The following is a 27,977-nucleotide window of genomic DNA, read 5'->3' as shown; positions in this document are numbered from 1 at the left end:
TCCATTTTTGAAATTAAGATTCCCTGAATGAAAAAAAAAGCCATAAAATGTAAAAAATTATGGGAGTTTTATGCTGAAAATGTTTTGTGTTAGGTGAGACATGCTCAGTGTTGGCTATAACAGCATTTTATTAACATCTGAAATACTTAGATACAGGATGTTTAAAAAGTCAACACTTTTCCAATTCAATACTTCAAATTTTTCTTTGGGGTTTTTTTGTTTGTTTTTGGTATAATATGGAGGCATATTTATTAGTTTTTTAACAGATCTGTGTTCAAAATTAAATGGGATGTGCTTTAGAGAATATTCTTGTTTGTGGGGAAAAATATCACAGACTACAAAATATTATCATTCATTGAAGGAGCCATCCTCACAGTGCCTAGCTGTGTTTTACTACACAATCAAATATCATCCTTCCTAAACCACACTATAATTTCTAAAATACTCTTTCTTCAATGAAATTGAAGGTATTGACAAAAGCAGGTATTATGCATTTGATTTACAAATAAAAAAACAGATGCCAATGGAAACATAAACTTCTTGTTCCAAAAAACAGTATGAATCACCTTCCTAGGTAACTTTTAATGACCTCTGCCTTTTCTGGAGCACTGGCGATGAACTGATGTGACTGCTCTTTCTGAAGACTTATCAATGCTAGAGAGCACTTATTTTCTGCTTGATAGAGCATGGATTTCTAAGACATGGAGAACTTTTCAGGACTGCTGAAATGATTCTGTGAAGATAGTCAGAAAGTCTCATGTATGATGCCCAAATATTCAGCCATCACATGCTGAATCATGCCTGTGACCTTATTTCAAGCAGCTTGGAAGTTTCAAAACACACCACACTGATTTTCAGAAAAAATGAAAGCGGCTTGCACTTCACACACCCATTGTGTTCAAGCCGCCATACACTTCCTTCCATCAAGGTACTCTCCTTTTCCCTTATACCTCACTTAAACATCCAGAAACTCTTCTCCCCTGTCCCTTTGACATTGCTTTTAACCTTTTCATAATGAATAATTTAATAAAAGGTGGATGGAGAAGGGGGAGGATGTATATTTACTTACAGCCAAAGTTTAGAAACCAAACTCTTAATGCTTAGGTCAAGGGCCCCTCTTCCAAGCTGCCCATAAAGTCAAAGGACAGAGAGACAAAGTCAGTTCAGAGCAGGATGCTAGCTGAAGCACTCCAGCTGCTATTCTGGCAACACCCACCTGCCTCCAAAAGAGGAAATGCTTCCTATCACAGGCTAAAGCTGGGGTCGTGTGAATAGGACCTATGTTACATATGTATAAAGAATTTCTTTCCTAGCCTGTTTCTTCAAGCATCTAACTTTTTTTTTTTCATTTTCTCATATGAAAACAGAATATTTTGTCTAATTACCATTTATATTAAAGAAGTTTTAGCTGAGAAATTTAAAAGACCATTCTAAGATACAGATTTTCTTAGAATCATAGAATGGTTTGGGCTGGAAGGGACCTCAAAGATCACCTAGTCCCAACCCCCCTGCCATGGGCAGGGACACCCTCCACTAGACCAGGTTGCCCAAAGCCCCGTCCAACCTGGCCTTGAACACTTCCAGGGACGGGGCATCCACAACTTCTTCTGTAAAGACCAAGCCAACATATTATAGAAGTAGTAAGTAGAATTTGGACCCAGAGCCAGTAAGAACTGTGCTGTTTGTTGATTTACCTTTTGGTTTCCAATTAAATTGAAATTATTCTTACAAAAGGGAGAGGAGAGCTACAGTGCAGAGGCTAAGTAAACATGTTCAACAGGCCTGAAAAATGAGAAGGGCATGAATAGAGCAACTTCCATACATCTGTACTGTAATACAAAACTATAATAATGTCAAATCCTTTCAAAGACCTTCCTCAGTGTCACACAGTACAAATAATATCAAGATGATCTAGCACTTCATTGCTGCTTAACAATCGTACAGCCTTGCTAGCCTGTGGTCCTACTTTTGACTTCTGGTGGTCTTGGCTTATGATCTATTCCAAGCTACCTGCAGCTCGAGTAGTATGTCCATCATGCAAGATACCTGTGAGATCTACATAAACCATGAAAAATGCAGGATTATGTTTCACATATTTACATGTTTCTAACTCCAGTTAGGGAAGGTAGACAAGAAAATATTCTCTGAAAAAGTCTGAGTTGATCTGAAAGTTTCCTGTGAATGTTTTGCAGGCTGTGATTTTGAAACATAGTAAGTTTTTGAATGCAGATACTGCGGTACCTCTCGCAGCCAGAAAACAGGAAACACTTCAGAAACTTCGTTCTTGAAGATTGGTGATCTGAAAGTATAGAGAATACAAATCTGAAGTCCCTGTAGGATAGATGAAAGTGTGGAGTTAATAATTTGCTGATAAAACCAGAAAAGATTAGTCAATATTATTTGACTTGAAGAACAACCACAAAACAATTTTCAGTAGCCACTAAAAATGACATTAATACTTTGAAATACAAAAAGTATTTCTGATAGGAAAATTATTCCATGTAACTAGGGATTTGCAACTATAGTTGCTTCATTTGCACATTGTAATGGCTTAGCTAGCCTGTCTCAGGATTGTATTATTACTCTCTCCTAGATAGGATGAAGTTAAGACCCGCTTGAGCATGCCGTAAGCATTAAATGTGGCTGGTGTGCCCTATCAGCATTTCCATCAGACACACACAGAGGGAAGCAGGACTTCAAATTTTCTATACCTGTTCTTCTAAATTCTCATTTCAAGGATTACTCAGGAGTATCCTTAGTTAAAAAAAAAACAAAGCAAAACAAAAAAAAAAAACAAACAAAAACCTAAAGGCTCATGGTTTAAAATAAATGGATGTCTGTTCCCTGTTCATTATTTCAGTTTTAAATCACAGATATAATCCACCCATCAGTGTAGTAATAATCACTTCAGGACTTTTTGCACAAAGAGTTTGCAGATCTGATCCCCACTGGTGTACAGGCTCTCAGTTTTCAGTAGATCAAACTGATAGTAAACAGCTTAATATTTGGGGATGGGGGATTTTCACATTTCCAATTGGCTGTTTTGTAGAAAATACTCAGTGTAATAATGAAGGATCCATTACTCTAAGTACTTCATACTTCGCATGCCCTATATGAGTATAAACCCAAGAATCCAGCAGGGCCATGGGGGAACAAGAGACAGGCGCTTGCCTGAGGTTTTTATCCAGGATCATTGTCAAAGGAAAGGTCTGAAGCCATGAAGCTCTAGTTACTTCCCCGGGACTCTTTCCCGTAGCTGATGCAGAAGTTTTTTCCTGATATTCATTCTGAATATAATTTTATATATGATTTGGTACAAGAAAAGCCTCTCAGACACGAAGGTCTTTTCTGTGGTGACCTTGAATTAAATGCCCACCTTGATTTGCACAATGGGAAGAATTTTATGAGTGACAGATCAGAAGGATAGCATCCCTTTCTGAACAAAAATTCTGAATCCCTATAACTGTTTTCCAAGAAGTTTCCAGGCTATACCAAGCTAGAAATAAAGCCGGGTTGTTTTTTTTTTTTTCATTATCTCGATTATTAGTCTCAGAATTGCTAAATACTTTACCTGGGTAGCATTCAAAATGCAGAACAAATAGCTGAAAACAAGACTTGTTTCTTCATGACTTATTAACATGAGGTAGCCTATCGTCCAGGTGATTCCAAGCACTACCACTATAGTGATAGTGCCAATCATCTTTTTCATAAATGAATCCTTTTTATTCCTAGAAACACACACACAAAAAGCTATTAAATATTTCTCTGTACCATTTAATATCGTTTTGAGCTTTAAACTTTCTATTTATTCAGGCCTATATTGCAAAGATGTGTTATTCAGGTGAGTTGGGAACATACACCTCCCTATATTTGTTTGGTGTATCATCCAGAGAAGAAACCCGGGAAAAGAAATCTAACCAAGTTTATCACAATAATCTGTGTTTGGAGTATGTTGCTTGGATATATCTTTCTTTAACAAAAAAGTGAGGTTTACCAAGGCAGCAAGAAGCATTTGAAATTGGCATATTAACTATTATAAGCTTTTTAGAATGCTTATAACTTCAATCCAAATGTGCTTAATTTTCAGTATAAGAATAAGCTGCCAGTGAAGTTTGGATATCCAGTTTCTGTCAAGGCTGAGGGGAGTCAGAGATAAGGTATTTTGTTTGCTCCAGCCATGAAAATTGTACATAAAAGGAATGAATAAATGCTACAAAGTTTTGTTGAACAGATCAGTTCTGTGGGATTAACAAAAATTAAAGCAATCCCCTTTTAAATAATACAATGTACACTGCAGAGTTTGTGATACTCAGCCTTTGACAATACGTGGAGTGTTGATGTAAAACCGAGCAAGTAAATCTGCTTCAAAGCTGTTAGAGAACTGGCCTGATGTTCAGATGTACTAAGAAATTCATAATTCTCATTTGTTTGGACCCAGCTCTGCTCTCACTTACATGGATTTAAGTCGGGGATAACTTTCATTGAAGTCGAGTGACGCTGCAACAAAAAAAAAGGGGGCAAAAGCCTGAAATGTGTTCATTGATATGCACTTGAAGAAAGTCTGACCCATCACAATAATGGAATTCATTGTCTGACTGATTTAAGTATCCATTTCTTTAAAACAAAAGATTTTGTCAAAAATCTGAGTTTGTGACACAAAAGTCTGAGCTGGTGACAAGAGACCGAGGAATACATTTGCTGAAAGATCTGAGGCGTCCTATTCCATCTCACCTTGTCAAATTCTCATTCTTCTTCCATATCACAGAGACGTTGATCTTCATGAAGATGATGATGTTGAACAAGAGTATGAGTGCTACTGGCAAAAGGAATGACCACAACATGGACTTTTGCACACTGAAATTCTGATTTTGATCCAGTGCTGCAAGCCAGCAACTTTTAATATAAAGAGAAGCCGTTTCAAAAGATTTGTTAGACACATTATTCAGAATACCAAAATGGAACAAAATTATATTTCATGTTTCATCCTGAAAGACTTTGTAGGGTTTTCTAGGTCTTGTTAACCTATCTCTGAAAGGCAACCATTCCTTGAGAACTGAGGGCTTTCAATCACGCTTCACTTTCTCTGGGGAATGCAAAATGATTTATCAAACAAACTGCATAGAGAAATATAATTAGGTGCAATATAGCTGACCAAATAGATATATGCCCACCATATGCAAGTTTATCTTTAGAGTATTTATTATAATAGAGCTAAAGAGTAGTAGGGGAGACCTAATGGACAAAGGTTGAAACAAAACCAGGGGCAGCTTCAGGAGGACAGGCTTATCAGGCAATAATCTTTACCTCTTTGTTTTCATTGCCAAATAATCTCAAGTCAGAAGTCAACACTCCCTAAATGAGTATCTTAAGATTGCCACCATGTGGAAGGGGGTTTATGTTTACATTTCTGAAAGAAGTCTACCTTTGTTCTGTATCGCCCACTATCACCAAGGTACATTGTAAGCCTGATAGCCTGCTTTGGTGTGCGGGCACTCAAATGAATACCAATACCAAACCCATGGGGTAAATAGGGATGTAGTTATGTTGCCCAGAAAGATTTTAAATAAATGGGAGGATTAAGTTTAGGCACTTAAATGCAGTTACTCACTTAAATGAAGGTCTTGAATTTTAATTTGGCTAAGAGTGTCTACAGCTTCTGTTTGAAGGAGGAGGATTCAAGGCAGATACGAATCCAGTACCCTAAATACTTAGTGAGGAAAAACTGCAATTTCTTACAGTGAATATTTAGCTTTAATGAAGAGTTTTGTTTTCTTTTAAGTACTTAGATATGCAAAATAGTATACCAACAATAAATGTAGAATTGTATTAATATTAAGCCATCACAAAAGGTGGGGGATAGTGAATGTTGTAATAATACATGAACTTAGAATTCTTCCTGTTGGTAGTTTAAAGCTTTTCCTTCTCTGTAAGTAGCTCCAAGTGTTATTGCAATTACTAAAGCAGGGATTCCTAATTAATAGGAGAGACATTAGCAATTTAACGTTTGGTTGCATAGACATACCTCCCTTCCACAGAAATAGCTTCTTGCCTCCTAAAATCCATAGATTTTAAGAACTCTGTTTCATCTGCCTTGCGCTAAGCTAAGTGGGTTTTCTGTAACCTAAAGAAAAAGCAGGACTAAGGGTTGTGAGCACTATTTTTCTGAGGACAGCTCATGTCCATGACTTGCTGATTTTTACCATAAAAGAGCTTCAACACAGCTTCCAGAGACAACGCCAATGGTGACAGAGCAAACTCCTTCCTGTGCTGTAGCTGACTCCCTCATCACAGCTGTGCAATCCTACCCTCTCGTCAGCAGTGAGAAACTAATTTAAGAAAATTCTGCACCAAGCACCATTACATTTCATACCAGCTTGATGCAGAGCGTAACTTTTGCCCTCCAAGAAGCATGGCAGTATGGGTTTGCCTCCTCCATGCCTTTGCTTCGCTTCCTCTCTTCCATGTCTAGTGGAGGGTGTCCCTGCCCATGGCAGGGGGGTTGGAACTAGATGACCTTTAAGGTCCCTTCCAACCCAAACCATTCTATGATTCTATGATTCTATGTCTCCTGCCTACCTGTTTGCTAAGCAGTACATCTCATGGGAAGGAGCCTCCCACACAAGTTTGTATCTGGGAAATAAACTTGCTTCTTAAAAGTCTGTTCTTCCTTCAGCCCTAGTAGAGATATTCCAGACTGCAACATATTTGCTGTGCTCTCAAAGTAGATCTGAAAAGCAATGAGTCAGAATGATGCTATTTTGGACATGTGTAACTAGTCACAGGACACAGTGAAGAACCTAATGCTGTGCTATCATGTGAATATACATGGGGCACAGTGATGTGTAGCCGAGCAGTTTTTGCTGAACATTTTCTGACTTGCACATGCAGTCCAAATTCTAAAAGTTTTAGAGGAATTGCATCTACCTCCACCCAAATACAAAACATAACTGAAACAATCAGGATCTAAAACTGCTTGGTAGATGCCACCAGAAACAACCCACCACACAAGCTGGCTACATAACGTGTAAAAGGGAGGTATTCCTGTACACTGTATTAGAAGACTTTGTTGAAGGAGGCTGAGATTTTTACTTTACCTAGTGGGCATCTGTCTTGCAGTGTTTCTGCTAACTGCTGTACTTGCCTTTCAGCTTGCAGTGTTGATGCTAACTGCTGTACTGACTTAAGAATGTGTTCTTTGCTTATTAATAAATAATATGTAACAAATAACGTCAGTCACTCCTTGCTTGCAAGGCTCAGGCTGAGGTCATGAGGAATCTCAGAGATGTCTAAACGAAGAATTTGAGTCCATATTTGTAATCACTGTGTCTGAAAGATTTTATACTTAGTTGACAGAAACAGATTGTTGAATGCCTTGATTGCCATGAAAATTTTTCCCACACACAACAGACCCATGTTGCTGTGCCAGTGAACAAGCTTTCAGTTTCAATGTCGTATCAGGACAATGAAAGCAAGCTCAGTAGTCTGAGTAGTGTGAGCAGTAACAGGAGATTATTTATTAAATTGCATTGTGCTAAACCAGAGAGACACTGATTATAATTGCTCTCTAATGATCTCCTATCTTTACAACTCTCCCTGAATGTACTATGTACTGATACTTTGGTAAGAGTTGCCATATATACGACTTTAAATCTTACCCCATCCGATTACTGACATGGTTATGAGGAAGTGTCCAGGCAGGGACTTCGTGGCTCTAAGCAGCAGTAAGTACAACTGTGCAGAATTGAGTGCTGTCCACATAAATGTCACCAGCAAAAAATAGTGCAGTAGGACAGCCATGGCTATACACCAGGAGTCTGCGGGAGGATCTAACATGTCAGATGTGAGTAAGGTGTTACTGGCGGTATCATACAGAAGGTATAGCTGGTAGTGGCTGGTGGTATCACTGCTGTTATTCCTGGCATTTTGGTTTTCAATTCCAGAGATGAAGATGATGTTAAAAATGAGCATAGAGAAACAGAGACTCACTAACATCCATGTTACAGATGACTTTCAAGTTTTCCTATTGGTAGGAATACATTTAGGAGAAAAAAGTAGAGCTAAATAAGAAAAAATATAAAATATTTCCTCATTTCAATTGATATTAAAAGCAAGCTAGAGTGTGCAGTCTTTAATACAGAGAGAAACCAAAGCAATAGCTTGTTTGCAGAATTCTACACCGTCATTACTCTCAGACAACTTACCAACCATCAGTTTTGTCCGATTTCAACTAGAATAGAGAACACCCAGCACCTTTTAGGACTGGGCCTTTCCCAACAGCCGTTGGTATGCATTTTTCTTTTTAGAATCCTTTTCTTCAGTGTTAAGAGGTGAAATAGCATGAGACGAGTATTTCTAAACACTCTTCAAGGTACAAGGGAATAATAAATCTCCACTTCCAAATGGTCTTATAAATGCATTTAAAAGGCAGAGTCTGGAAGCTCCTGCAATCTTAAATACATTGACCTTGATGGAATTGCTCCAAATCTACATTAGTGCAAGCAGGATGAGAAACATGCATTCATCTGCGTAACTGCAACTCTGTTGGCATGACTTTGCTCCTCGTTCAAGGGGGAATCACATGACACCATTAATCACAGCCACATCCATCAAGGAAGTTTGCTTTGAATTAAGTCACTCACAATAAAACTGTAGCACAAGCAGTGTACATAAACTACACTGCCGTATAATCACGGTGCTTTGAAATCATCTGTTCTTTACAGACATTTTGTAAACAGAAGACAATAGAGTATGGAAATTATCAAACAGGCAACAGAAAGCACAGTAACATTTAAACAGGATAGCAAGAAGAGAACCTGAGGAACAACATGTATGCTTCTACATGAATGCTAAAAGTCTAAGTGATAGGGCAGCGGGCTGAAATGACTAGCCTTAAACTAAGGCACCAACATAACAGGCATATTGGTAACTGGCTAGAAGAAAGATAACTGATTAGACATTGTAATACCAAGGTACAGGGCACACAGGAAAATAAAAAGGGGGTCATGCTGGTGGTGGAATACTGTTATACATTTTTAAAGCCTAGTATTAAGTGAGAGCAACGAACTAAACACCTCAACTTGTAGCATGGACCAGTGCAGCAATAACACAGTGTTGGGTCTGTATTGCCAACTGCCTGGCCAGGGCAGTAATGGAGACGTCAGCGAGGCAGCGGGGGACATGAAATGCAACAGAAATGGCAGACCGCCCTTACCCCGTGTAGATGGGACAAATGTCACTCCAGGACATTACCCGGAGATTAGACATGGTGATGGGAGCCCCTGGTAAAAGGATCAACCCTTGACTTGATCCGCAGTAGCACATACTGCCTGCTTTGTTATCTTATAGCTGGTGAGATGTCTGTCAAAGCCATGGAAAGATTTTTCTTGTCAGTGGCCATGCCCAGTGTTTCCTGCTAAAGGCTTGGCCTTTTCCTATGCTGGGCTTGTCCATACTCTGTTATATCATTTCTTTTCAAAGCTCACATTTTTGAAAGTGGATTTATTGAATAGTAATCATACATGTATCTCCTACATTAAAAGATTAACATTAACACAAAAGTTAAAGTTTCATCTAGGTGAGTGGCATGGCTGAGACATCTCGTGTCTTCACTTTAACCGATAAGCCACACTTACTTCCCAAGCTATGCTACATGATTAGCTCTTTTTTCTTTTTTTAGTATTATTTGCTGATCAATAATATTGCAATATGTTCTAAATTGGCTACTCAAACTATACACAGAGCAAAATACTGTAACAGCATAAAATACTTGCAGTTTTATCTCTTCACTCTTACCTAGTGAATATTTGAAACAAAATGGTAATGACCAGACCAGCCACGGACAATCCAACACCAATGTTAGAAATATATTCCAAAGGCTTTGCATATATATATTTAATCTGAAAGGCCTAAAAACCAGATTGTATCAGTAATGAGATAATTTTTTTCTAAAATTTATGTTTCTAGTTGCACATAGAAACAAAAATGTTTTAGTGAAGTTATGACTGTTGCTAGCCACTACCAAAATTTTCAGATCACACAAAATGATTCTGGACCTCAAAACTAGAGAAGCTTGTGAAGAACTCCAAAAAGAGAATTAACAGTGTCAATCAAATATTTAGCAACATAGTACATTAAAGCATTCATGAAAAATGCAAGGGGACGCAGACTGGAAAAAGTAGCTTTAACTTTTCGTACTGATGTGCATTCTGAATTTTGGCTTCTGAGGATAAGGTCTAAGATAAGATGCTACGAAGAATTACAAATCAAAGCCAGTCTTTCTTTGTATAGTGACAATAAAGCATCAAGTAAATGTAAATGTGTTCAGTGAAACAGAAAATCCTGTTGTCTTTGCATAAACGGATGGGAATCTTCTCTAGCATATAGTCATTTTGCACAATAAAGACATGCATAAGATACAGGGAAATACAGAAACAAGTAAATATTACAGATATGGAAATGCTGTTCTGTGAAGACAGAGTAAGAAGAAACTCTGAAATCCTGGCACTGCTGAAGTCAGTGATCACAGATATATGATTTTACCCAGGGAGTGTTTTGTTTAGAGAAGCTGGAACAAATACTGGAAGAATAAAAAATGTCAGTCATTCCTAAATAGGCTTGTTAGTACAAGAGGGCAATATATGAAACTTAGTGGTAGCAGGCTTAATATTGACAGAGAGATTGCTTTTTATAAACATATGAGCAAAGGAAGTAGTTAATGCTAAGTACTTTTGAGTTACGTACCCAGCAGAAGGCAGTGCCACAGCTAGCCCCGATCCCAAGCTGCTCTACTGTTCGTCTTGGGGCGCTGCGGGCGTTAGGCACGCACTGATGTAACAACCGGCTGCGGCAATGGAGGTGCAGAGCTGGAGGCTACGACAACAGAGCAAGGCGAATGACTTGCACCAGCCCTTCCCTGCTGCGGGGGCGCACAGGCAGGTGGGCACAGCCGCTGTTTGTCTCAGAGAAAGCCAGGACTCGCCAATACGTTTGGCTTTCCAGCAGCCTGGGGACAGCTCCCAATTTGCCAGCTCTGCCACAGGTCAGAAACAAGTACGTGGGGACGTCTTAAACTCCTGCGCCTTCTAGCTCAGCGCGCCTACGCCCTTACATTGGCACGGTGGCCTTACAGTCGAAAACAACCGAAGAAATGAAAAAAACAAACCCAAACTTCCCGTTCAAGAAAGGACAATGCCCTACCATCAGGACAGCAAAATTAGTGGTGTGATGACACCTGCATCTCAAGAACGGGTCTCTTCCTTTTGCACAGCCGGTGGTGCTCCAGTCGTTGACAGTGTAGTCCCAAAAGACACAGGCATGATCACGCAGCTGCAGTTCGGATGTGTTGTACTATGGATTGGGATTGCGAGGAGAAAAAGTGGCTACAGAAACATCAACAGATATGCACCAAAAATTGCATGTACTGACAATTATCCTCTGAAAGGGGAGCTGACAGCTACTAAGGGATTTACGAGGTTTCCAGTAAACTCTATGAACAGTATCAATAACAGCATAATTTGGCATTTTGAACTTACTTTGTGTGCCTTTCTCAGTCAAGATTGCCAATGAAATTACCCATTTCTGTGAATTATTCGGGTAATTATGGTACAGATGCACATTGACTAGGCATTAAACAACTGCCAAATGACTTCTGTGTAAGCCAAACAACAGCTTTCAGATATTAGTAGCATTAAATTACCGCCAACCGGAGCTGAATCCACACTGTAACAGGAAGCAAACAACGATAAATGCAGTGAACCATCTCCTCCCCTCCTGCAGCACGACAGTGCTTGTGCAGTCATACGTCAAACTGCATGCAGTCATTTTCAGACAACATACTTCTGCAGGGTACTTCAGGTAGAATTGCTTTTTAATAAGCAACAAGCAACTTGAAGTGCAAATAAGTAGTGAAAGCAACTATTCGCAGTACTAGGTAGTTCAATTAAAAATGAGGAATAAAAGTAGGAGTAAAAAAAAAGTAGGAGTAAAAAAATCAATTATAAGTTTATTTCAATGATTTCCTTAAAAATGATATGTGTTTCCCAGATTACTTGTCTGTATGGATCCATGATGATGATTACTGACCTATCATATGCATGTATTTGAGCTTAAAACCTTTGTTGTTAAAAATTGTAAGAAGCAGCCAACTACTGTTTTCTGGAGAAACCATGCTAAACATGAGTACGTTATCTAAAAATTCGGTTATTTGGGCAAGTGGGCACTCACATAGAACATTTCCTGCAAGAAACCAGTAACATCTGGAATCGGTTCCCTGGGGGGAGGAAGTCAAAACAAAACACACAATGATTTTAACTGAAAACAGGAGTTAAAAGATAGTATGAAAAATGAACACTGTTGGTAGGTGTATTGGGCTATGCCAGTCATGTTGACTTTTTTTTGTTTTCAGAAATGTTGATAGTCTTCTGGAAAGAAAAATTGTCCTCCAGGGACCTGGCTTTTTTCATTCTTGATTTAGGACTAATTTACCCTAGGACAAATCCATTCTGGTATACCTATAATTTTGTATGGAATACAGTTTTGCTTGCAGACATCCTAGTTTAGCAGTACTGATTCAGTAACACGGTGTTAAATACAAAAGTTGAAAAATGTTTCCTATGCCATGTTATCTAAATACCCTTTGCTTATGTCACCTATACATCCGCAAAACCCTCTCAACTCCTAATTGCCAGAAGTCAAGGCAGTAAGCCAAAAAAAGCCTCCCTCTTGAATCTCTTTCCGTAAGTCCTGAAGACAGGTAGTAGGGCAAGGGCAACCTCTGGGTCAAACTGAACATGGCATTTCTTACGGAGGCTTACCTTGGGACTGAAGGCTATTTCAGCACCGCTGGTTATTCTACTGTCAATGTTGCCGGAGATGATTTGTTTAGAGAAACTACTGCGACTCTGATAAATCCTTGACTGGAAGAGTTTGTAATTTTGATACAGGACAAAGCCAACTCTTCCATTGTCTGATGAACCTTCACGAGGCAAAAAGAAAAGTAGGTATGGGTAGCAGACATCAGAGAAGCTGGTGCCTTTGAAGAAGCCTATGCTATGCTGTTTTACACATCCAGTATTTACAGCAGATTTTTGTTTAGATATTTATTTAGAATCCATTTAAGAAGTAGAGAAGAGCTTCTCTTCTCATGAATCTCAAGGGAGTCATCTTCAATTTTTGCTGAGGTGGAGTGTGAAAATAATTATTACCCTACTCTTAATGTCATTTCTGGGGAAAAATATTGGTAACAAGGAAAATAATATCCTAAATCCCAATACATACACACACTCCAAATGGCCAGGCTTTTAATAACACTAAATAAGAAAGAGTAACACAAGGGACATTTACATTTAGTAAGAAGTCAGAGAATAAAAGAGGATGGCTGGACTTTTGCCTTCAGATCCAACTTTTGGACTCTGCTTCTTTTGCACCCTTCTACCAAATTAGAGAGATTTCATCTAAGTGATTTAAATCGCTAGTCTTAATGATTACTTAAGTGAGGAAGCAAAAATCCTGGTATATATAACAGATTTTGTTCTTGATTTTATACTTTTCATTTAAGATCAAGAGAGACTGATTTGATCTCTCTCTGATTTGATCATCAAGAGAGACTAATGTAATTTTATCTACAAAAAGTCACAATTGTGCACTTAATATTGAAGAAATTGATTTTTTTTAAAGACAAGCTATGCATTCAATCTAGCTCTCTTGAGGGAAGTATTATGATATGCAGGTATTATGATAAAAGCTTTATTTACATGATCACACTGTTTCTCCACAGGATCGTTGTCTGAAACAGCGAACAGAAAGGACAGTGACCAGTTAATGAGCTATTCAGTGGAGTTTTTATTGTCATTGCTGGATGTGTGGGGCAGCCTGATTTATCTCTTCGAGTCTTTTCTAACCCTGGTGAGAGGACTGAATTATTCATTTCCCTGTGGGCTTGTATACCAATGATGTTCAGCATTATGATGTCTAAGCACTTCACAAGCTTCACCTTCATTATACTCTGGCGCTGTGATGTCTTAGTGTTACTGTCACTATACAGAGAAACTGAGCACGAGTCTGCTGGTTTTCTGTGCCCTGTCTGAAACTCTTGTGATTTTTAGCATGTCATAGAAATGCACGTGTTCAAAGCTCAGCTCCCCCACACCCACCAGCTCCTGCAGCGAATGAAGCAGAAGAACTATAAACTTTTTCTTTTTTTTTTTTTTTTTTCTCCTGGGTGACACCAATTTATCCTCCGAGCACTGCAGAATCCAAGTAATGGACATCTGGAAAAGTCCCGTGTGACCGTGCCATTAAAGACTATCCCAGTATGTAGGTGTGAGGATGTGTATATCCTGGCTGACTCCTGACAGTAGTAGTAATTTTAGTTGAAACGGTTGATGTCTTTGGATTTCAGGCAAGGTATGTATGTACTAGCTCTTGATCTTGATGTCTGTAGAGGTATAGTCAAAGATTCATTACATTCTCCATTTTAGAAAACAAAACAAATGAAAAAGTCCCAAACACTGAAAGCATTCTGGCCATTACATGTACATGTGCATTAACCTATAAGTAAGATCATCCAGCTCATTTGACATGTGCATTTCGTGTACCACTGTATGGCATCAGCATGCATGAAAAACAACATGTAGTTGTTTATATTGGCTAAGGGGGGGGGGGGGGGGTGTTTCCAAAGATTTTTAGTTAATACTCATTCAAAGTTTTCCCAGGTGCAGTTTTCAATAGGAGAAAGAACTTACTGTTATTTATAATGTGGAACAGTATCTGAACTTCAGTACTGAGGTCACCAATAAGCCCAGGGACATTTTCCTGTATTTCTAGTTTTGTTGACTGGTAATATCCCAGTGCTTTATCTGCAAAAATTAGCAGTGGATGCAGTAGGATTTATGGTACATACTGCCTCGTCCAGGTAAATCCAACAACACGCACAGACTTACCTCTCTTTGCTGAAAAGAGAATCGTAGAGGAGTTTAATTTCAGTGGAGCTGACTGGATTGCAACGTTGGGCTGTGAGATGTTGCCAGTCAACGAAAATTCCTCCATTGTTTTCATGAGGCTGCATTGAAATAATAAGTGGGATAAAAGTTACCATTATTAATATACAGCTACAGGCTCAGTTTCTGAGCTTCCTCTCTGATTTGGTTCTCAGTGGGAACTGCTCCTCATTCCCTATCCTCATCCTTTCTCCTAAGCAGAAAAATCCACCCAAAATTGTTTATGTTTGTATAAATCTACTGAATCAGTGAAATTGCATATTGGATTTGAACACTTAAAATGTTTTGACTCATCCATGAACCACTTTCATCCTGAAACAGAAAGGAAAATGCAGTTTACTACATCTAAAAAAAAATGGCAAAAGCTATAGTTCCCTTGTTGTAACATTGACAAGATTATTGTGGTTGAATTCTGTTTCATTGGCATCCAAGAGCTGACTCACGGTAGCCATTATTGCCACAGATGCCTGACACAAGCAGAAAAAAGGCAATATTCAAATGCAATTGAAATAAATCACCCCGTGTGCTACATAGTGGATGGGCAAGGTAAGAACACTTAATAAGCATTGCTTGAAAGTACACACAGCAGAGTAAACAAAGTACAGGATGCCGTTTGAGAGAACACAGGCTTTGCACCAATAGGTTCATAAATACCACACTTTTATTAATTTAGACAGTAAGGATTAAATGATTAACTTAAATATCAAATGATGCTCGTATTAGACTTTCAGATATATGCAAGCCTAAACAGCTGATAAGAACCAAATTTACACTCCGCTCTGAGAACTGACCCAGCAGCGATTCCACAAGTATGCACTCGAGGACACTGCTAAATAACGCTGCTAAATGGCAAAATGAACGCATTTGGTTGTGGTGTTACATACAGTTAAGAGGAAGGATAGTGTTCCTTCTGCTGATGGCGGGAGGACAGAATCGATATCCCAAATACCAAGCCAAAAAAAGTCTTACTTTAGTCTTAAGTCTCACCTGAGAGTCCTCTGAAACATTTGGCTTTTTCAGAATCTGCACTGCGATGTTCGCAGCAGCAGCAGAGATGTTCTGTGTGGTCACTTGGTCTGGCATGGAGGTGAGGATTTGGGTGTTACTTGCAATAGCTGAAACATTGCTGGAGTCCACAGCTTCAACCTGTTAGGAGAATGGCATTCAAGAGAACGAAAATGAGAAAAGGAAAAAGAGTCACCACTTTTGTAACAGTCTCACATAAAATCAAAATATACAAGTAATTGGTGGTGTAAATTGTTTACGTTCATGTCAGGTATGCAGCATTTGCAAATTCTCCCTAGAGGATGATTTCATGGACTCAGGGAGTAGCTTGGGTTGGAAGGGAGCCCTGGAGGTCCCCTAGCCCGGCAGGGCCAGCTGAGACCAGGCTGCTCAGGGGCTCACTTTGAATATCCACAACCTCCCTCAGAAACCTGCTTGTGTTTGGCCAGCATCAAGGGGAAAAATATTCTATTATCTAATTATAATTTCCCATGTTGCCATTTGTCTCCGTGACCACTCATCCCAAAACTGCAAACCTCGAAGAAGAGCCTGGCCCCATCGTTCTCCACACCTTGCCATGAAGCAGCTGTAGAGAGCAGCAGGCCATCCCCTTTATCTTGACAAGGTCATTGAGCTTCTGAGTTTATAAACTTCTGTACACCTTTCACTCTTCCTTAAATAACCAGAATGGGATTTTTTGAAAAGCCATCAGAGGAACCTGAGAAATGTCATCCAGAATAATCGTGCTTCTCAATGCAGTGCTCATAACCTGCACCAAAAACATTATCCTCACTTCAGTACATTGTATGTAGTGTCACTTGGAATAAATGTAGAAAAAACAAAGAAAATATTCTGGTGCTGGAGATACTAGTAGTTGTTGCTAGAAGCACTGGTGTGGTCCAATTAGAGTCAGTTAGCACTTAATGAGTAGATCGTAAATGTCCATAGTATCTTAAGAGTCTAAACACACACAAAAAGGTGAAGCATTAGCTGTATGTTTTATGGAGGCTAGCTAGGTAACAGTAAGACTTAAAGAGACGGAAAGTCTGCTTATCATCAGGAGAATTTCCTTTGTAGGCTATGGAGACCAACTAAATAGTGTATCAAGTCATCCCTTTTCTAATCCAGTCAATGAATAGCTTAAATGAATAGCTTCAATAACTGAATTGTTCTCAAATTGTTTATGTTGGGAAGCTATCAAAATCAAGATTAATTCAATCATGCAGCTTTGAAGTGTTTAAAAAGGAATGATAGGAAAGACAGGTGAATGTATTGCATAGGGAGGAAGAACATTTGCATTTATAGTTACTGGAGATGATATTATTTGACTTGAAAACATCTACATATGCACCATGAACAAACAGTACATGGTGAACGCCTATTCTCACTATTCTGACCTCTGACTTTTAGCATGACCTTGTATTCAAAGTAGACATTTGTATTTAAAAGGAATAAGATCCTTTTAAACCTGGGCTCTGGATCACAAGCATGAACACGTCCTCCTCTTCCTCCTATTTCCTAGCTTCACCCTTGCACCCCGAGCTGCCCTGGGCTCACTAGATGGCAGCATGACATCACAACTCGTCACAAAACCCCCTATTAGTAATGGCAGCAGAATAACCTTATGTTGCAACATTATGTTGTATCTTGTTAGCATTAGAAATAGCTACTACTAATACTATATATAACATTAGAGAAGATTTGACATTTGAACCATTTAGTGAAGGCTGTGGGAGAATATAATGTTGAGCTCAAGGGTTTCCCATTGTGGCGGGTTGAGCCTGGCTGGGGGCCAGGTGCCCACCAGAGCCGCTCTCTCACTCCCCTCATTCACTAAACAGGGGAGAAAAGGCATAACGAAATGCTTGTAGGTCGAGATAAGGACAGGGAGAGATCACTCACTAATTATTGTCACAGGCAAAACAGACCAAACTTAGAGAGGGAATTCATCTAATTTATTACTAGGCAAAACAGAGTAGAGGAATGAGAAAATAAAATCAACTCTTAAAACACTTCCCCCCACCCCTCCCATCTTCCGGGGCTCAACTTCACTCCCAGCTTCAACCTTCCCCCCCTCAGCGGCACAGGGGGACGGGGAGTGGGGGTTACGGTCAGTTCATCTCACGGTGTTTCTGCCACTTCTTCATCCTCAGGGGGAGGATTCCTCTCATCATTCCCCTGCTCCAGCATGGAGTCCCTCTCACGGGGTGCAGACCTTCAGGAGCAAACTGCTCCAGCGTGGGGTCCCCCACGGGGTCACAAGTCCTGCCAGCAAACCTGCCCTGGCGTGGGCTCCCCTCTTCACGGGTCCACCGGTCCGGCCTGGAACTTGCTCCAGCGTGGGCTTCCCACGGGCCGCAGCCTCCTTCAGGTGCCTCCACCTGCTCCGGCGTGGGGTCCTCCACGGGCTGCAGGTGGAATCGCTACACCCCCTCATCCTTCCTCCATGGGCTGCAGGGGGACAGCCTGCTTCACCATGGCCTTCACCACGGGCTGCAGGGGGATCTCTGCTCCGGTGCCTGGAGCACCTCCTCCCCCTCCATCTGCACTGACCTTGGTGTCTGCAGAGTTTCTTACATCTTCTCACTCCTCTCTCCGGCTGCAAAAGCTCTCTCTCTCTAAGTGTTTTTCTTCTTCTTAAATATGTTATCACAGAGGCGCTGATTGGCTTGGCCTTGGCCAGCGGCGGGCCCGTCTTAGAGCCGGCTGGCATTGGCTCTGTCAGACACAGGGGGAGCTTCTAGCAGCTTCTCACAGAAGCCACCCCTGTAGCCCCCCCGCTACCAAAACCCTGCCACACAAACCCAACACACCCATGAAAAGATCCAGGCAGGTGAAGCATTGGGTTGAAGGTACAATAGTTGAGTGAAAATGCATGATGAAAGGGACTTCTCTGATTTAAAAGGACTGTAGCTGGTTTCTTCTTTCTTTCTTTCTTTCTTTCTTTCTTTCTTTCTTTCTTTCTTTCTTTCTTTCTTTCTTTCTTTCTTTCTTTCTTTCTTTCTCTCTCTCTCTCTCCCTCCCTTCCTCCCTCCCTTCCTTCCTTCCTTCCTTCCTTCCTTCCTTCCTTCCTTCCTTCTCTCTCTCTCTCTTTCTTTCTCTCTTTCTTTCTCTCTTTTTCAATTGGGACTAGTGATAAGGAAACAAAGAGCAGAAGCAGAAGAGAAGCAGTCACTGTCTGTCATGTGGTTAGTCATATTCAGCTCTCCATGTTTTGTACCTATGGCAGAGCCGAGCCTTAAAGTAAGGCTTAGGGGTTTATGGATTTTATCAGGAAGAGTTAGCCATTCATACAAGAGAGTTTGAATTTGAATTCTTGATAGACAGAAGTGTTTTGTCCATGTTTAGCTGATCACAGGTCTGAATGGAAAAGCTTTGCCCTTAATCCTTCCTAACATGTCAGTGTCAGCATCACTTCGTTCCCTCATGCCAGTCTTCTCCAAATCCCTTTCACTGTCTCACTGCAGGTCAGTTAAGAAATATGAAATGGGATGCTGTGTTCAGGCAAAACCAAACAAAAGAAAATAATCACTGCTGGAAATTCAGGCCATTTCCAAAGAAGGCACATGCCAAGAATGCCACTGAGAAAGGCTTTCATTGTTTGTTCACTTTCTGCAAAGTTTTATGAAATGTAACACATATATATTTCCTGCCTCAATTTCCAATCACTTTTTTTTTTTCTCCCTTGGGATGATGCAGAAACTCAGATACTGTTTAAATAGTAATTTAAGATTACCTGTGATGCTAGGGACTCCAGATTTTCATTACAATTCAGAATTTTGGAGGGCTTTAAAGTAGGAGTTCTCCCTTCTCTGGAGCACATCCAGATTGCTATTCAAGTGTTGCGTGTAATTTTGTAAAAGCAGAAAGATACGCATTTAGTACAGAAGCACTCACTCACGTGCACGTGACCTCATTGGGAATTAAACCTGTACCATGGATGCAACACCCTATCCAGTGTTATTTTCTGTTTGCACGTGAAATATTTGTCTTTCAGTGTTACAAGTGACCATCAATTACTTGACTGGTTATTCTTTTTAGAAAATGTGTTTTATACTCATATACACAATCCTGCCAGAGTAGCTGACATTATTCATGCCGAATTCCGATAGATTTAGTTATGCTAGAGCTGCAGAAGCACATCTCTTTAACGGGAGGCACAGGCATCAGCACTGAGCTATCAGAAAGACTTTTCATCACGTCCTGAAAAACATAGATCATGTCATGAAGGAAATGCAAAGGGCACGTGGAGCAGCTGTGCAACACTTACTCCTCTACAAGGTCTCTGAAAGCTGAGACAGATCATGGAACCACAGTTGATGTAAAGCATCCTGAATCCTAATGCTAAACCGTGCAGTATAAATAGATTATTTTTCCGTCAAAAGGTTGTTCAGGAGCAGATATTAACTGACTCTCAGCCCAGTCCCAGACAGGCACAGATACAACTCGGCGCACATACCTTAAATTCTCTGCATTTGGGGTAGAAAGCTGTGTGGAAAGGTTTGCACTCCTGCTGCCTGAGCTGTGCTGTTCTGGCTTCAAACACTGACCTCTCATCTGCTCTAATAATCCGACATCTTTCACAAACTTTACGTTTACTTTTGGGAAGTAGAAGTGAAAGGAAAGAAACACGTACCATTCACAGTATCAGGTTCACATTTTTCTTTGGAGTTGCCATATTTACCCACTATAATCTGTTCAAAAGTAAGGTTTTTTATAATGCATTCAGAAATGTTCACTGTGCAAGTACTGGCTTCACAGAAATTAACTGCACAGAAGGAAAAAAAAAATATATCCAGATCAAATATTTTTAGTACAAGGACCAATTTTCAAAAATAAAATAGTATTGAGACAGTAGAAGCTCATTGATTCTTTTGCCCTAAAGGAAATAAAAGCAGCTGGGTAAAATCTTGTCTAAACCCAAGCTGCTGAGCTGCTACAAGTGATACTTATGAAGTCACTGAAACCCTAAAAGCTCATACTTTTTGCCATGTCTCCTATTTTCACTTTCTTAGTCCTAGAAATTTTTTAAAAGGTTATAAAGCTTCACTGCCAGAGTCTTGTTACCCAGGCAGAAATCAGATTTGGTAACCTAATGCCACAGAATACAGCAGGGAGCAAAAATACACATTTGCTTCAAGCGGGGTTTGGACAATTAATGGGGGACGGTCCTTTGGTGACTCTCAACCATGATGGGTTGGATGCGGCTTCTGGCCCAGGAAGTCGCTGCCCTACTGCCTGCTGGAATGGGACAGGGGGGCCGCCCCAAACCCCACACCTAGTCTAAGCACCTGGTACTGGCTACGTCTAAAGGCAGGATGATGAGCTCAGTGCACCCGTGGCCTGACCCAGTCTGGCGGCCTATTGCCTTCTCACGTCATACCACACTGCTATAACTGAACACAAATTCACCTTGCAATGCTGCGAACACATGAAAAAAATACTGCAGGACACAGGCTTGGTCTTAGGACTTGCAACATCCTGTTTTTGCTAACTTTTGCTAATTCAGACCACATTTCAGCTGACTGCGTCCCATTAGCAGGACTGAGTCAAACAAGCACACTTATGGTCAGGGTCCTGATGGGGGGGCTCGGGAGACCTGGAGTGTTCTCCGTGTTCTGGCACGGGCTTCCTTGCCAAGTCACATAACTTTATGTGGGTCTTATTTTCCATAGGGTCTCAGTTTCCCATGACACAATGATACTTTCCTTCTACAGAAACGGTTATGAACAAATAAGGACGCATGACTCTGCAAAGATTAGGTCTGCCTTATAGCACCATACCTGAACCTTGCTTGCCAGGAGGTGATTAGCAGGGTGAGGTATCTCAAAAAATGTGAGGTAGCAGGAACCTCTGGAGGGCATCTAGGGCAAACAGAGGCTCCACATCCTCACTGGGAAACGTGAGTACCTATTCCAAGTTTTATTTTTTATCTTTCTACTTATACAAGCCTTGATCTGAAAGTGTTTTATATACATATCTATACTACTTGGGTTTGGGCTTACAAAAGAGACTCCATCTGAAATAAAATTGTTTGGTGCTTTTTTTTCCCCACTGATGCAAATCTCACATTATTGCAAATATTCTGACTTCAGTAGCATTGCTCCAGAATTTAAAAACCAAACAAATCAACCACAAGTAGGAAGAAAACCAGGCCCTTTGTCATGATCTCTGAAGGAAAGTAACCATGACATAATGTACAAAGGGAATTAAATATGAGCCAAGTGGAAGTTTTCCATCACCATTGGAACAAAAGTAATATTGGTTTACAAAAGTTGTCTGCTCTATATGCCCTGCTCTCTCCTGCTGGCAGTTGATCAGATCATATCCTCTATACCTCCACCACCCGACTGCGCTTCCAGCTTCCCCAACACCTTTGGCACTGTGTTCCCACACTCTTTATGCCCCATCATGCCCTAGCCCTCTGCCATCTCTGTGTCCTCCATCTATCTTTAGATTCCCAATACGTAAAATCTACATCTTTATTTTGCTAGCTGGTGGGGAGGAGACAAATGTCATGGGTAGTTTAGAGGTATGCATCTTACTGGCTAGACTGGATTGACTGGCCATGTGGCCCCCACCTCCTCGCTGCCAGCATAAGTCTCCTTGCCTTTTTCTCAGTGAGGTATTTACAGGCTCAGTCTTCTGTACCCAACTAGTGATATGTGCAAAACTCAAAGGATCTCAAGACCTTTAAGACCTGCAGACATCTAGTGAATTTAGTTGAAACTGGTCGGCATGTTAAAGTTGCCAGGAAGGTGGAACAACAGACAGATGGGCAGTATAAATGTTCCTCAGGAAAACTGAGTAAAATTCAGATTTTCTAAATGCAATAATGCTTGTTATTCTTTCAAGTTAATGATGCCTGTCCAAACATGCTTACCTCATGTATTTTAATAACTACAGTTATTAAAATCTGTTCTTTAAGGCAATTCACAATAAATCAAATACAAAATACCAGAGGAGTGAACATAGGGAATTACAGACTCATCATAATGGTTTGTTTCCAGTGCTGAAATCCCAGCTATGTTTATTTTATTTAAGCCAACTTCTCTGAAACATTTTGCCCAAATGTTCCAATTCATCATGAATCCATTCAATCTGTCATCGTCTGTTGGATGTGCTGCCCATCCTGTTGTAAGGGAAATTACATGGGAGACCTGAAGTTTCCATCTACCTAGCAGTCTTCACCAAGAATATATTCCTGGATAAGCTGCAAATCTTTCGACATCCTTGTGGCCAAACACGTGAGTTCATTTGACAAAGGTGCAGCTGACACATGACGGCGTATCCATGCGTCACGCTGGCCACAGAGTGGCTTGTTGGCTTGGAAAGCGTGAGCTGGGGATCCTACCAGCTCTGGAGATTCTGCGGCTCGGTGAGCCGGCACCCTCCCAGCATCGGTCGGCAACACCTGCTCCAGTTACGGCAGCGCAGAGATGCCGTCCTGCGGTAGAGGGGCCTGAAATGGAATCAGCTGGGCCAGCGCTATGCCAGGCGTGGGAAGTTTGACTCATCCAAACCCAGTGCCTGTGGCAGCAGGAGCTGGGGACAGGCATTGTCCTGCAGGGTGCTGAGCTGGATGGTGTCCCTTAAACACTGGCAGATCCAGACACGGCAATACTGGCCACTGAGGTATGAATCAGATTTTCACGTCACTGTGATCTTCAAACAGAGGAATTTAAACAAAAGCCAAACTGGCTAGAAACAGGCCACAGACTGTTGAAAACTGTAATATCTTCCCCAGATATATTACTCATTTGGAAGAGTGACAGAAGGGGGTGAATGATGTCGCCTCACCTCGCAAGAAGAGCCATGTCACTGTTTGCGGATCCGACCCTGCTGAGCAGGTCTCGGCGGGTGGGGAAGACCAGGGGCCTCCCAAAGCAGAGGGTTTCCCAGAAATGATGCCAGCTGCCCACGCTGCCTGGCTTGTACTGACCTATCTCACACAGAGATCCCACCCACTCTTCTGGGCACACGCACACTCCATCCCGACAGACGCCACCATTGAGGCAGAAGCATGGAGGTACCACGGATTCTGTAGTGTCTGTGTAAGTAAAGAATCAAGATATATATAGCCATTATATTTTCATTATCCTTTAATGCATATGTAAAAACATGTATCTATCTAATCTGATAAAGGGAAGAAACAAACATGATTTATTTGAAGCTTCAACTAAAAAATATTCAACTAAAAATGTATGTGACGCACAGTCTTGCCCATGTACCAGTCACTGGTCCCTCCTTGCCTCTAAAACCAGTGGCGTGAATGTGGGGTGAAAGCTTTCAAACATGAATTTGCATTCCCGCAACGACGTAGGTGGAAACAGTTTTGTGCGGCTGCTGGAGGAGCCGGAGTGCTGGTGTGAGCCACCAGGCTGCCAAAAGCTCGAGCCGTTGAACCCATGAAAAGCCCAAATTACTTCTGCAGGATTTCACAGGAGCAAGAAGGCAAATCAAGGGCCACAGATTCCCAGTGCTGAGGGACTCAGAATGGTAACAAGGACGTGGATAGCCACACATCCAAGAATCAGACAGATACTCTGATTTAAGACAGGCATTATAAGATAAAGCAGATAAAAACCCTGCCCCAGTCTCAGCCGTAGCCTTTATCCATACTCCAGGATAGGGGCCGATTTTTATTCTGTCTTTTGGCAGAAATAGTGGGGTTTGTTTGAAGTGGTCATTGCACAGGCTGCTGCAGCTTCAGGAGACAAAAAAGCACAGCATAAGCAATAGCAGAGAAACTGCAGATCTTAGACATTTCTGAATATACCGTGGTATTGGCTGCTTTTGGCAAGCTCTGAAAATGTTAAGGTTTCTTAAAAAAGAGACTGGCAAATATTGAATGGGAAGGAGTATTCTGCAGCAGAAATTGCAACAGGGAAGGGATTGATAGACCTCAGGCTCTGCAAGATGGGCCCAAGACCTGGGAGATCCCCATGGACCAAGGCTTCCTCACAGTCAATCTCACCCGGTCCCTCAGTGAAGGATGGAGTTGCAATCCCTTCCCATAAGGTTCATGGTGGAAATTGTGCACCTGTGCACTGGATGCACTGTATGCCTTGAAATAATGCAGAAAACTGGAGGACTGCCATCTGATCTGACATTTTAGTGCCTGTGTTTTGAGATGCTGACAAATAGAGTAAAGCCAGAAAATTCAAAAGTAAACAGAGCTGTCAGGAACACATGTGCTATTGTATATTTCTAATGTTCTCACTGAACTATAAAGATTGCCTAACTTCTTACTCCTTAATGGGATTCATATAACTGGAAGATTATTGCAAACTATAGGGGATGTGCCACGTGGCAGGGGTAATTCTGTTCTTGGCACGCATCGCTCAGCTTTTGCTCATGTTGTTGCTATTTAGCATTTGTGTTTCAGGCTGTCTCAGCTACATTACAGCCAGATGTCTATGATGATAGTGGAATAACATCTATGTGTCACTAGGTAATGCCTCCGCTAGCCATCAGCTTTTCAAAATACATTGTCTCTCCACTGGAAATCTTACAGAAAGGAGAGGAAAACTCCTCCAGCAATTGAGATCTGGGTGGCCCACGCTAAGCAGCTGCGGAGATTGGCTATATCTGGGGGTGCTGGCTGCCTGGTTGGCTCACCTGCGAGTGGCACATGGGGCCATCCGGCAGAGGAGTGACACCGGGGCTCAGACACTTGCTTTGGATTGGGAGCCTAGGAACCCACAAAATACTGGGGAACCTGCAGCAGAGCTCCAAGCCTCTATCTTGTTTGGTGAACGCGTGCCCAAAGCAGCCAGGCAGAAGGTGACACAGCAGGGTCGTCTGGAGCAGAGCATCCTGAAACCAAGGAGGGAGCGACGCTGCCCTGCAGACGCACAGAGTGAGGAGCAGGGCAGGGGAGCAGCTGGGGCAGCAGTGGGCTGGGGTCTCGGGGTCTGGCTTTGGCACTGTTAGTCACAAGCTGCAAAAGGAGGGGAAGGGAAGGGAAAGGTGAAAAGCAAAACAGGGCTGACACTCCTTTTAAAGCAGTAAGACAGAAAAGCACGAAGCTGTGGGGGGGAAAAGTCCGGAGTTTGCCCCAGGAGGAGCAGACGCAGCTGCCACGCAGCCCATGCAGCAAAGAGCGGGTGCAGGCAAACGGCATCAGCCTTACCTTTGCCTTCCCCAAAAGAGCCCCTCTGTAATAACGACAACGTGACATCCGTGGGATCTGTTAATGCTAGTCAAAACTGTGGCTCTGTTTAGTGCTTCCTGGTAACCTTTCTTAGCCCACTGTTCAAGGTCTCATGTACCATTGTAAAGTGGTGGGGGTTTTTTCCAGAGGGAAATCTGTGTCAATGTCATAAATATGAATTCCTGAGCTGACTAATGCAGTCGTGTCTACCCCACATGCAGTAAAACTCATCATGCTCCAGTAATTGTGGCGTTGGCTTAAAATCGAGGGGTTCTGGTTTTATTTTAAGATTCAGAAAACATCTTCTTTTTATTTGTCTTTGGCTTTTAAGTTTTGCAGACATTAATCATGTCAAGAATCACATTGATTTTGACCGTATATATTTTTAAACTACAACTAAAAGATTCTTGCATAATACTATGTCATCATGAACTGCTGGGGTTGTTTTAATCAAATATCATGGGAACTGTTAATGCTAATACTTGTGGTTAAAGTTTGAATAAAGGAGAAACACTACCACTAGACACAACAAGCAATGCATCAGATGGGCCTGGAGGTATTCTCCATCCCCAAAGTAGCTGCAGTTTAGATCCAATTCCTAGCAGCTCATTTGCCTGCAGTTGTGTAAATCCTAGGCATAAGCTGAGATATTCCCAATTGCACTGAGAGTTAACTCCCATCTCATCTGGGTTTATTTCCATCAAGCCGAACAAAGCACTGGGCAAAGGTATTAGCAAAGGTAGATTATTACTGATGTATGTTAAATAATTGCTGTTTACTTATGTGCCATTTCTTGGGCTTGGGTATGTTCCCTCCCTACAAACATCTGATAAATCTCTTGAAGTAAATATAACTTACTTATTGTATCCTGATAAAAATTTTTCTCTAGGCTTCTTGGTCTCCAATCATATCTGACTCCCTGCTGGACAAGCAGCCAGGAGTATCTGATTCTTTCTATGCATTTGGAATACAGGTCCATGCATAATTTTGTATCATGTCAATATAGTGAGTATTTTGCTGAGAGGAAACACTGACCAGTTTTCTGCTCCAAGTTTGCACACAGAAGTGTCTTACGAGGGTGCGTTGACCTGATTTTCAGGTATAGAACATGCAAAGCAATATCTCTGATATTCTTTCAACAATTTTTTCTATAGTGCAAGTTGTAATGAAAACATGAACAGGTGCTATACAGCATGTTTTGCTTATATGCATGCAAACATATAAACATATGTAAAGCTACATATTTCTTCTTTAAAACATAATTTACTAGACTAGCTAGAGCTTATTTTTCTTTTGAAAAATAAAGCAGATTTCTACCAGAAGAGTCAAAAAACTTCAAGGCATTCCTCAAAGCCCTATCAGAGGAATCACAGACAGTGTAAATATGTTACAAGAAAAATCCTCCAGAGATTGTTCGCTGTCGTATCCTGTTTTACAGCAGAACGCAAAGTTTGGGGTACTTCTTTATACATCTGTGTAAGAAGAAAAATGTTTCTACCTAAGAAGCGTACAGCATGGATGTAATAATATTTATCAGCAATCATGTTTAAATACTTAAGGAAAGGAAAAGAACCCAAAGAGCTCAAATAGAGGTCAAATGGGGTAGAATTATATTTCTTACCTATTTTAAACCTGAGGACAAGCTGCCAAATACACAGTGCCCAAAGGGTCACGGTAACTACGCAACAGGTAATTCCAACCAATATTCTGTCCCAGTGGAATGAAGGCATGTTGCGGTGCAGACTGTCTGCTCTGCTATAAAATGACATTACGCGTTCATAACCTTGTGATGGATAAACCATTAACTACTTGTCTACTGC

At 41.1% G+C, this 27,977-nt stretch overlaps 1 protein-coding gene across 1 annotated transcript; it reads right to left on the bottom strand.

Annotated features, from left to right (window-relative positions):
* Positions 1–7: 7 nt before the first annotated feature.
* On the bottom strand, positions 8–27,888 carry ADGRG7 (adhesion G protein-coupled receptor G7). The gene is given in 15 exon segments (XM_054812939.1): positions 8–2,331; positions 3,572–3,728; positions 4,732–4,893; positions 5,889–5,970; positions 7,656–8,020; positions 9,793–9,905; positions 11,197–11,346; positions 12,813–12,973; positions 14,940–15,062; positions 15,376–15,463; positions 15,984–16,142; positions 19,738–19,847; positions 20,638–20,769; positions 23,944–24,051; positions 27,779–27,888. Coding segments are annotated over 15 exon segments (2,244 nt in total). The 5' UTR covers position 27,888; the 3' UTR covers positions 8–2,106.
* Positions 27,889–27,977: the final 89 nt, after the last annotated feature.

This window comes from Grus americana, chromosome 1 (genome assembly GCF_028858705.1).
Source record: "Grus americana isolate bGruAme1 chromosome 1, bGruAme1.mat, whole genome shotgun sequence".
Taxonomy (NCBI): domain Eukaryota; kingdom Metazoa; phylum Chordata; class Aves; order Gruiformes; family Gruidae; genus Grus; species Grus americana.
Note: the sequence above shows the minus strand (reverse complement) of the source record. Positions and strands in the feature narration are given on the sequence as shown.